The sequence below is a fragment of the Zingiber officinale genome, chromosome 1A, assembly GCF_018446385.1.
Source record: "Zingiber officinale cultivar Zhangliang chromosome 1A, Zo_v1.1, whole genome shotgun sequence".
NCBI classification, from domain to species: Eukaryota; Viridiplantae; Streptophyta; class Magnoliopsida; order Zingiberales; family Zingiberaceae; genus Zingiber; species Zingiber officinale.
The window spans coordinates 31,688,492-31,698,801 of record NC_055987.1 but is presented as its reverse complement, the minus strand read 5'-3'; the positions used below and the strand labels follow the sequence as shown (position 1 = coordinate 31,698,801).

At 36.5% G+C, this 10,310-nt stretch overlaps 1 protein-coding gene across 2 annotated transcripts; it reads left to right on the top strand.

Moving 5' to 3' along the window:
* Positions 1-1,084: 1,084 nt before the first annotated feature.
* Positions 1,085-4,828, top strand: LOC122022706 (transport inhibitor response 1-like protein Os04g0395600). Of its 2 annotated transcripts, none has more exons than XM_042580786.1 (5): positions 1,085-1,185; positions 1,518-1,571; positions 1,681-2,183; positions 2,655-3,150; positions 3,228-4,258. In XM_042580786.1, the coding sequence occupies exons 3-5, from the start codon at positions 1,732-1,734 to the stop codon at positions 4,005-4,007; spliced, it is 1,728 nt and encodes a 575-aa protein (XP_042436720.1). In that variant the 5' UTR covers positions 1,085-1,185; positions 1,518-1,571; positions 1,681-1,731; the 3' UTR covers positions 4,008-4,258. The 2 variants fall into 2 exon arrangements, with proteins under 2 accessions (XP_042436720.1, XP_042436713.1); XM_042580779.1 differs by adding an exon at positions 4,391-4,828 and having other exon boundaries at positions 1,099-1,571; positions 3,228-4,050.
* The last annotated feature ends 5,482 nt before the right edge of the window (positions 4,829-10,310 follow it).

Genomic DNA, 10,310 nt, shown 5'->3' with positions numbered 1-10,310 from the left:
ATTTTTTACAAGGAAGGTTGTTAGTAGAGTTATTAGATATGTTAACCCGTGATGGGATAGATTGATTTATGGTGGACCATCAATTTGATGAGGTAGGACGGGGGTGGGTCAATCCGTTATCTTGGTAGATTGAGAAATCCACAACCGAACTCAATCCAAGACGGACTATGGTAGGTTAAGCGAGTCAACCCATGAGCCTATCAAAAATTTATATAAAAAAATTATACCTTCAATATTTCACTTCGAAAATATTTTATTAATCATATGTATCCAAAAATAAATATTTTAAACATAAACAAATATAAACGAGATAAATATTTTAAATATAAATAAATATAAATGAGTATTCTTATTTGATAAAAAAAATTATTTTTATTTTAAAATTATAATAAAAAATAATAATAAATTAATATAAAATTTAATTTATATGTGTTTCTTAATCGATGGATCAAGTCTATAATAAATTGACTCATGCAAATCACGAGTTTAGATTAATAAAATTTTAATTCACTCAATTTAAATTATTTAATAAGACAGACTAGTTCGACTGATCTAAGCTCAATTCAACTGCTCTAGTTGTCAGGATCCATTTTTTTTACAACAGTGTGTACATATAAAAAAAAAAAAAAAACTCTCAGATTTTCATAGGCTCTCCGCTCTCGGTCCATGTCGTTCCTGGAAATTTGAAATTTTCATCGGTTATTATTTTTAAACTATTTAAAAATTTTGAAAATAAAAATTTGTTTTTAAAAAAAAATAAAATAAAAATATAGAAATTGAGACAAATTAAATTTTTGGGTCATCAACATTGTCACACCTAATCATTACAAATTGAATACTCCGTTACTCAAAAATAATAATTATAGTAATAATAATGGTAACGAAACGGTAGCGTCGATCGCGACTTAATACCAACCACGCAACCTTCCTCCTCCCTACCCTTCCCTTCATCGCATATCCGCAACCGGTGGACGAGGATCTCCCATCGCCTCTCAACGGTCCGGATCGATCCATACTATCCGACAAACGGAAATCCACCCTCCGATATTCTAACTGGCCTTCAGCCAAACGTGACCTGACCTCTCAACCATGGTTTGTTAGAGGAGTAGAGAAGCGTCGAAGTGCGAGCAAAAAGCAGCCGAGCGAGGAGAGAGAGAGGGAGTGTGTAGGGAATGGGAAGCTGAGGTCGGCCCTCCTCTCTCTCTTCTCCGTGTTTCTGTAGATCACGCCTCCATTTCCCTTCTTTTTTATCTAGTTATTTCCTTCGACGCGCTGCGTTTTTTTCTTGATGCATTTGTCTTGCCGGTTTTAGGGCTTTTGTTCTTGCGTTTTTTTTTAGGATTTTGCTTTTTTTTTTTCGCGTGTTTTGGTTCTGTTTTGCCCCCAATCTGCTGTTGGTGAGTTCCCGATGTGATCTGGATGAAAAAAGATGGTCTTTTGTTTGATTTACCATCTCCGAACGATCTTCTGTGGTTTTATTCGTAAACGAGGGATTAGTTTTACTATTTCTGGAGCAGATCTACGTTCCTTTGCATGTGAAGCTGGAGCTGCTGGAAACAGCTGCATCAAAGGTTGGATCTTTAGCACTGTTCCTGTCGCATTTTTCGTGGTGTTCTATGGAACTCCGCTGCAGATCTGAGTTTGGGTTGTGTGCTTTTTGTTGTTCCTGTTCTTACTAAGCTTGAGGTGGAGAGCAAGGTGCGAGAGAAAAACTTTCGTTGCTGTGGAGCTATGACTTACTTCCCGGATGAGGTGGTGGAGCACATCTTTGACTTCCTCAGCTCGCATCGAGACCGTAATAATGTATCCACAGTGTGCAAGGCGTGGTATCTTGTGGAGCAGCTTAGCCGCTTGCGTGTATTCGTCGGCAACTGTTATGCCGTCCGGCCTGAACGAGTAATGGCTAGATTCCCTGGAATGAAGTGCCTCACCGTCAAGGGGAAGCCCCATTTTGCTGATTTCAACCTGGTTCCCCACGATTGGGGCGGCGATGCGCTACCGTGGATTGAGACGGCTGCACGTTGTTGCCCTGGTTTGGAGGAGCTCCGACTGAAGAGGATGGTGGTCTCGGATGAAAGCCTGGAGCTTCTAGCCCGCGCTTTCCCCAACTTTAAGTCTCTTGTTCTAATTAGCTGCGAGGGGTTCAGCACTGATGGGCTTGCTGAGATCGCTACTCACTGCAGGTGAGAAGTTGCTGGTTTCCGCTAAATTAATTTGCTTAACAACTCCTTTTATAATGCTCTTCGCTTATGCTTTTTTTTTTTTTGGTTCTTCGATACCTTCATACCTAGCTTCTGCTTGGTGAGCGCCACTAATGATTTTATACTGTACTTTTGAACTGTATGCATTTTCACCTATCTGAAGTCAAATTAAAACCATGGAATCCAGAAGCACTGGCATACCTTTTGTGTCATGTTTACTAATCTGTTGAGGGAGACAAGCGATGGTATCGCTTAATAGATTAGTCTTTGTGAACCAATTGTATTATATTCGATATAGGAAAGATCAGTATTATTTTGAATTCCTCTTATGATGGTTATGCTAGCTATATTGATCCATCAGTGAAAGTGATGGATTACCTGGGTGTATTAGCTTTATATTTGATTCTCAAACTATTACCATATTTCTCATGTTATATTGCTTTCTGTTACTAGGGGTCTTAGGGAGTTAGATTTACAGGAAAATGAAGTGGAAGATCATGGCCGGCAGTGGCTAAGTTGTTTCCCTGATTCCTGTACTTCCTTGGTATCTCTAAACTTCGCATGTCTAAAAGGAGAGGTGAATACAAGTGCCCTTGAGCGACTTGTTGCTAGGTGCCAGAACCTCAGGTGCTTGAAGCTTAATCGAGCAATATCTATTGAGTCACTTATCAAGATACTTGCCCGAGCCCCCAATTTGGTGGAACTTGGAACTGGTTCTTTCACAGCTGACCACCGCACCGAAGCTTATCAGAATCTATTAAATGCCTTCTACAAATGCAATTCTATAAGGAATTTGTCAGGTTTCTGGGATGCTGCTCCTCGCTACCTGCAGGCCATATATTCCATCTGTTCAAGCCTTACTGTCCTTAACTTAAGCTATGCCCCTGCAATCCAGGTTAATGATCTAATAAAGATGATTCGTCACTGTTTCAAACTTCAAAAACTCTGGGTGAGTTGATGTTGCTTCTTTAGTTGTTTCTGTGTTTTCCTTGTTGTTTTATCTAATTTGGCTGGATTGATCCTCAGGTTTTAGATTCAATTGGAGACAAAGGCTTAGCAGCCGTTGCCTGTGCTTGTAAAGAGTTACAGGAGTTGAGGGTATTTCCATCGGACGTATATGGTACTGGCATTGCTGCTGTAACTGAAGAAGGGCTTGTTGCTATATCTTCAGGCTGCCCTAAGTTGAACTCTTTACTGTATTTCTGCCACCAGATGACAAATGCTGCACTTATCACAGTTGCCAAGAACTGCCCGCATTTCACACGGTTCAGATTGTGTATTCTTGATCCTGTAAAGCCAGATCCCATCAGTAACGAACCATTGGATGAAGGTTTTGGGGCAATTGTGAAGTCATGCAAAGATCTGAAGAGACTATCATTATCAGGCCTTCTAACTGACAAGGTTTTCTTGTATATAGGCATGTATGCTTCGCGTCTTGAGATGCTTTCAATTGCATTTGCTGGTGAAAGTGACAAAGGAATGGTTTATGTGCTCAATGGATGCAAGAACCTTAAAAAGCTTGAAATCAGAGACAGTCCATTTGGTGATGCTGCACTTTTGGAGAATGTAGGGAAGTATGAAACAATGCGATCCCTTTGGATGTCATCTTGTGATGTTACCCAAGGGGGTTGCAAGGCACTCGCTGCAAAGATGCCAAGATTAAACGTTGAAGTCATAAACGAGAGGGAAGAAAGTGATGAGATGGTGGAAAATCCTAGTGACATGCACAGAGTGGAAAAGATGTATGTGTATCGAACTCTGACAGGGCCAAGGGACGATGCACCAGATTTTGTCTGGACATTTTAGATTTCTCCAACTCTCAGCATGAGTATTAGTAGTAGCCCATAAGGTAATCTAGTTATGATTGTAATATTTTTCTTTTCCTATTGCCTCTAGCGTCATCACTACCTTAATCGTGTTTGTAGATTGAAGTTAGGCAGGACGAACACTTGTAGATTTTGCTTTCTCCATAAGTGACTTGTTGTTTGTACTGTTTATGTTTAGAACTCTATTTGTCAGTATCAGTTAAATCTAAATCGCTTAGCAATTCACAAAAATGCATCCTTTGTTAGAGGCTTTGCCTATTCAGAATAAGATTGTGCAAACACCAAGTATTATCAGGTATTTATCCTATTTCTTCCCACCTATTGGTCGATGTTTTTTACTTTTCTCTACTGATAATCTTCCAGTTGGTAGATCATGAAGCTGTCGTGGCATGGTAAAAACTGAAAATGATGTTGGAGGCCTTCACTGTGTGATTGAACATGTGTAGCCAGCCTTCTTACTACATCAATGAGCTCCTGTTATGTGGTCGTCTGGGGCTCACTTTACTTTGGCATGCAGAAGCATTCAGCATTGTAGGAAGGTGGATCTCTCCAGGATAAGCTTGTCACGTGGAGTGTCTTTTCTTTTCTGCGGTATGGTCGAAGCCCATCATTCCTGCTATTACTACTTTTTTTTTTTTGTGTTGGGTCGCAGTTTCTTGGCCTTTTGTTGCTGGCTGTGCTGTGTGCTGGACGAGGTATTATTATTTCTCAGACCTGAAGACGAGACACCCCGTTTGTTAGAAAAAATATCGCCCATGAATTAATTCACCTTTTATTTGGAAGTATTGTTTACCTCTATAATTTTGAGTTGCAGGTTACTTCTACTTGAAAAATGCATGTCAGAGCTGAGGGCAGCTCAATCCGATTGTAAAACTTCAGTCTGAATCCGACTGGGAAAACGTAGATTTTGATCAAATCACACATTATAGTATACCAAGTCTTCTAATTCTTCAGGGGTTTAACCAAAAGATTCACAATATAACGAAGATGTTTTAAATATCACAAATGAGTCGTTGGACATGTATCCCATCTAATGTATTAAGAGAATCAACAAATTCTAGCCCACACGTTTAGAATGTGAACTTTTTGAAACATCAAACATGTTACAGTTATCATCGCAATGTCACCTTAAAAATATAAAATCTACTCTTCTCTCCCCTATATAAAAAAAAATCTCTGTATATTTTTTGTGACCCTGTATTATTAATTTTTTTCCATCATTAATTATTGCTCATTCATATTATTCTTTTGCGATCGAAAAGAATATTTGAAATTTTAATTTTGTTCGTAAACTATAATCCTCAAATTTTATATACTTGAAATTCTCCCTAAATCTTAGCTTTTGTTTGGGTGGTGTGAGGGAAAGTTTATTAATAAAAAAAGAAAAAAAATAATAAACTCCAGTTAGTCTTATTGACTAGTCCTGGAGGCAATCGACTAGGTCATATGAAATTTTTCCACCGACTATCGGAGTAAATCAGAAAACATGTGCGCGTGGCGGGTAATCAAAAGCTCAACATCCGTTGGTTGCACTTCATTTAGAGAAAAAATTTCTACAAATATATCATAATTGGAGATCGAATCGTGGATACCTGAGTGAGAACTTAAATATCTTACCATAGTATCATAGTCCAAGGACTCATTAATGGAAAAGAAAGGAGGAAGGGGAAGTAGATATAATTATACAAATTAGTTCATTAATATAGCATATGTTATATTATTTGGAAGAAATGGGAGGAAAATAAAAATTAAATATATAAATTAGGCATTTTTTATAATATTAATATTTATATTATCATTTAAATTAATTATTTTTTAAATAAAAATAATGATAATTCTTTTATACTACCCATAAGAGAATTATGAAAATAATGACTTCTTCATCAATAACAAAATAATTAAATGAGAAATAATGAAAAAAAAAAATTTTGGAAACCACAAATAAAAAAAACTAAAAGAGAACGTTGATAATGAGAATTCCAATAGTTAGGATTGGCACAATTGAAAATTGGAAAAATGAAACTATTTACAAATTAAGATAAAATTAAAAAAAAATCTTTTACTTTTCCTTCACTTTCCCTTCCTTACCTAATACCTTTCCTGTATTCTCTCACCAAATAATATTTAAAGTTTCCCTTTCCTTGTTGCATTTTCTTTCCCTTCCCTCACCACCTCCTAAAAATAGTTTAAGAATAAAGAGTTTTTTCTTCAATTTTTTTGTTTTATAAATCTCTTTAAAAACCTCCGGACGCCTTTACGTAAAAGTTAATTTTGAAATCAATTTGTGTGTTTATTTATGCACTATGATGTTTTAGAAAGCTTTAAGTAGTTTATATATGCTAATGTAGTAGTGTAAATCTAGGAGGATTAATTAATACATAAATTTATCATAAATATCATAACCTTTTATTTTTATCAAATCTAACATCACATTTAGGTTTCATATTAAAATTTAACGTATGTCAATATTCCATTATTTTTCTTAAGACAATGTTTAGAATATTAACGCACTTAAAAACTATTCTTCAGTCTATGCGGGGTAAAATGAATTGTCAATTTAACTATTAACCCTTTCTTCTTTTTTATCTCCATTACAACCCCGGGATTATGGTACAGCGGCAGGGTAATCCAAATTGTCACTCAGTTATCCGTGGTTCGAGTCCCAGGTATGACAAATTTATAGGAATTTTTCTTTCAAATGAAGCACGCAACTAAAAAATGTTGGACTCCTATGTTGTCCGTGAGCGACGTTACCCAACCTAATTAATCATTTTTTTATAATCTCCATTACAATATTAACATCAACTAGATCAATTAAGTTGAACATCATTGCCCCTAAAAATCAGCCATGCTCATTTTTGCCTAAAGCGATCTCCTTCCCCATACTTGCTTTTATCTTGAAAATACATACGTATTCGACTATTATATCTCATTTCTTTCTCTCCACGAAGAAGACTCTTCTCCGTGTATATCATAAATTTTTTCTCTTTCTATCATTATCAACCTATAGATAACAAAAGTTTTCGAGTCCTACATTGAAAAAAAAATAAAAAGGACTTAATAATAAATTCTAAAAAATTTTGGACTTTTTTTTACAAAACAGTGAATTAAAATCAGCCAAACCATTTTTTGTCTCTCCCATATTTCCGATTTTTTTCCCCTTCATCTCCCCCATTGAATGTTTTTTTTCCGGCCTAACTTGTTTTTTTCCTCTTCCCTTTTTTTTTCTTTCTCTCCTAATCTCCTTTCCTTTTTTATCTACCTCATATGCTTCATCCTCCCTTAATCTTAATCTCCTTTCCTTTTTTCCTCTATCTCATATACTCCATCCTTCCCTAATCCCCTTGTTATTCTTTTCCTAACCTTTATTTTGCCCTCAAAATTCTTCATCATACTTTCTGCCATTATTACCCATGTCACTATCTACACACGTCATTGTCGCCGAATGTTGTTGTTGGATAGAGACACACATGGGGAGGGTGATCACATGATTTTGAAAAACTTTTCTTTTCTTTTAAAATCAAAGTAAGTAAATGAGTGCAACGGAAATAAAAATAGAAATAGAAAAGTACAAGAACACAAACGGTTTTATTTTTGGAGCTTTCGGCGACTCTTACTCTAAGATCTAAGTCCCGCTGACCTATCGATGGGTAATCCATTAATAACCTCTTCCGAAACCGCTAGAAGAGGGGATCAATTACAAAAAGAGTAGGAATAAATGTAACATGCTACACTTTTCCTTTTACTATAATTAAATACAAAACTGAATTTAGTTACCCAACACTACCAATGATAATCGGCATAGGCTTGGTGTCGGACAGCTCCTCAGAAGTAGTCGGACGCAACAACATCGTAGCAGAGCAACAACAGGAAATCAGAGTGGTCGAAACTTCAAACGGATGCCCAGAAACTCGTAGAAGAGTTGGTGAAGAAGGCTTGGTCAAGTAGCATGTTTATAGAGTGTGGTTGAAGGCGCCTTCCATAGATAAAAGTTTATCCCAAAAGTGTTGATTCTTATTGCCAACAAAGTCAGATTTTATCCGATGGAAGACGTCTTTTATGAACAGTACTGAAAGCGCCTTCCATCACATGGAAGGCTCCTCGAGTACTATTCACCCAAGATAATTTTTAATCCTTTTATCCTGCAAAACGTGTTAGTCCAACACAACCGATAATAACCTACAAGACAAAGTTAACACAATAATAATATGATTAATTTATGACTTAGACCATGTCCTCCAGAACATGATCTAGTCAGGGTCTCAATTTAGGTTTTCAAAATGGACCTAAATTGGACCAACGTCTACTGTCCCCTCAACCAGGACGCACCCTCACTTAGTTACTCTCCTCCAATGACTTACCTTCACTTATCAAGTGTCAAGTTGTCCTCTCGGTGTCCAATCGAACCCACCAAGTCTTCCTGCTATAATTGACATTTGGACTTCCTCCCATCAGGAATCTAACATTCTAATCTCCTGCCAAAATCCCACATCTAGACTTCGCCAATTCGTACATCTCGATTGGACTTTCTACCTAATGTCAGGTTCTCTTGACTCGTCAGGTTAGTCAATCCTGCACACTCAGTAAGTACATTAGATCACGATAATACCTAACTTACCTCACTTATCATTTATCAAAACTTGAGTTAGACCGTTAGTGCATTTAGTGCAAATTGCACCAACAACTATTTCTGTTAGCACTGCTGTCATTTGCTAATAACGCCGTCGTCATCACTTCGCTGACGCTCCATAGTAAACACCTTTTTATTGAGATGAAATTTTCTTGCTTGATCTCTTTCGATTACAGATTTAAGTGTTGAAAAAACAATTTTTATATATTTATGTATTTTTGTTTGCTAATAAAGTATTTATAGATATTGAGGTACTAGCTCCATGCATTTAATGTTTGATTTGTTATATGAAGGTGATCAATTTCATTGATGATCATTCAAAAATTTAATCAATTGAATCACATCATTTATTGCATGGATAGACTCATCGTATAATTCACACGGACATCTTATAATAACCACATGTATTAGGATAAGAATTAAAATTGGATAGTTATATAACAAGAAAAGCATATTTTTATAATGTAAACATTTGATTTAGTACCCCTACCAATATGTGTGAAAAAAAGGATCATTAATTCTCAAGTAAGTTCTATTAATTTCATTTGTTATTTATTTTTGAATTGTTGGAAAAAATAGTTATTAAATTAGGTGATTATGTTTTCAAAATATTATGTTGATGATAAATTAGGTGAAATAACAATGTTGAGGTATTTTAAGAAAATACAAGACGAACATACTTCAAACACGAAGTTGTTGCTATGTATGACTTATCTTGATCCATCAAATTCATTCTTTGCTTATGATACAATAAAATTACTTCAATTTGGTTAGTTTTATCCATCTAATTTTTCCTTGATGGAGTTAATGTATTTCAAGCACCAACTTAATAATTTTATTTTTGATATACGAAGTAACATTCAATTTTTGGAGATTATAGGGATTAGCTAGCTTGCTAAAAGAATGGTTTAATTAAAGAAATATTGTTTGTATTCTTTGGTATATATTCTTTTAAAGTTAGCATTGATATTACTTGTTGCAACTGTAGCTGTAAAGAGAGTGTTTTCAACAATAAATATAATCAAAATCTCACTACGTAATCAGGTAATCGGTTGGGAGATGATATGGTAAATGATTGTTTGATGCCATATATTTGTAAGTACCTTGTGTTGATTTTGACGTGATCAACCAAGTCAAGTTATGCCATATTGTATTTGATCCTTGTGTCTAAGTGTGTAGGAATTTAGGAGCACAAGAAGTTGAGCGAAAGACGCGACTAGTGAGAAGGATGGCACGGGAAAGAGTCGACGGGCTCGGTGCGTTTGAAGGACAAGTTGTTGCCGAAGAGTATGCTGGTGGACGAGAAGGAAACGTGTAACATTTCTGAGGGACGAGAAGCCTGAGCAAAAGATTGCTTGAGAAGAAGGCTGGAAGATGGGTTCTAGTGAGTCAGATTCTAGACACCCAAGTGGCCATAGAAGGCGTCGGACAGTCAGTACAAGGCTGACTGATCCATGCGTCCGGACTAGCTGTTGATCAACCAGGGTACCCGAAAGGCGCATCATCGCTGCTAATCAACTTTTGGGTCCACATCAGCAATGGTCCGGGTGCTCAGAGAGGGTCTGAGCGCCCGAAAGTGGATAAAACTTTATTACTTTGTCATTACGTAGCTATTGCGTGGAAATATAGTTTTACCATGCTGGGGGCTCTAGG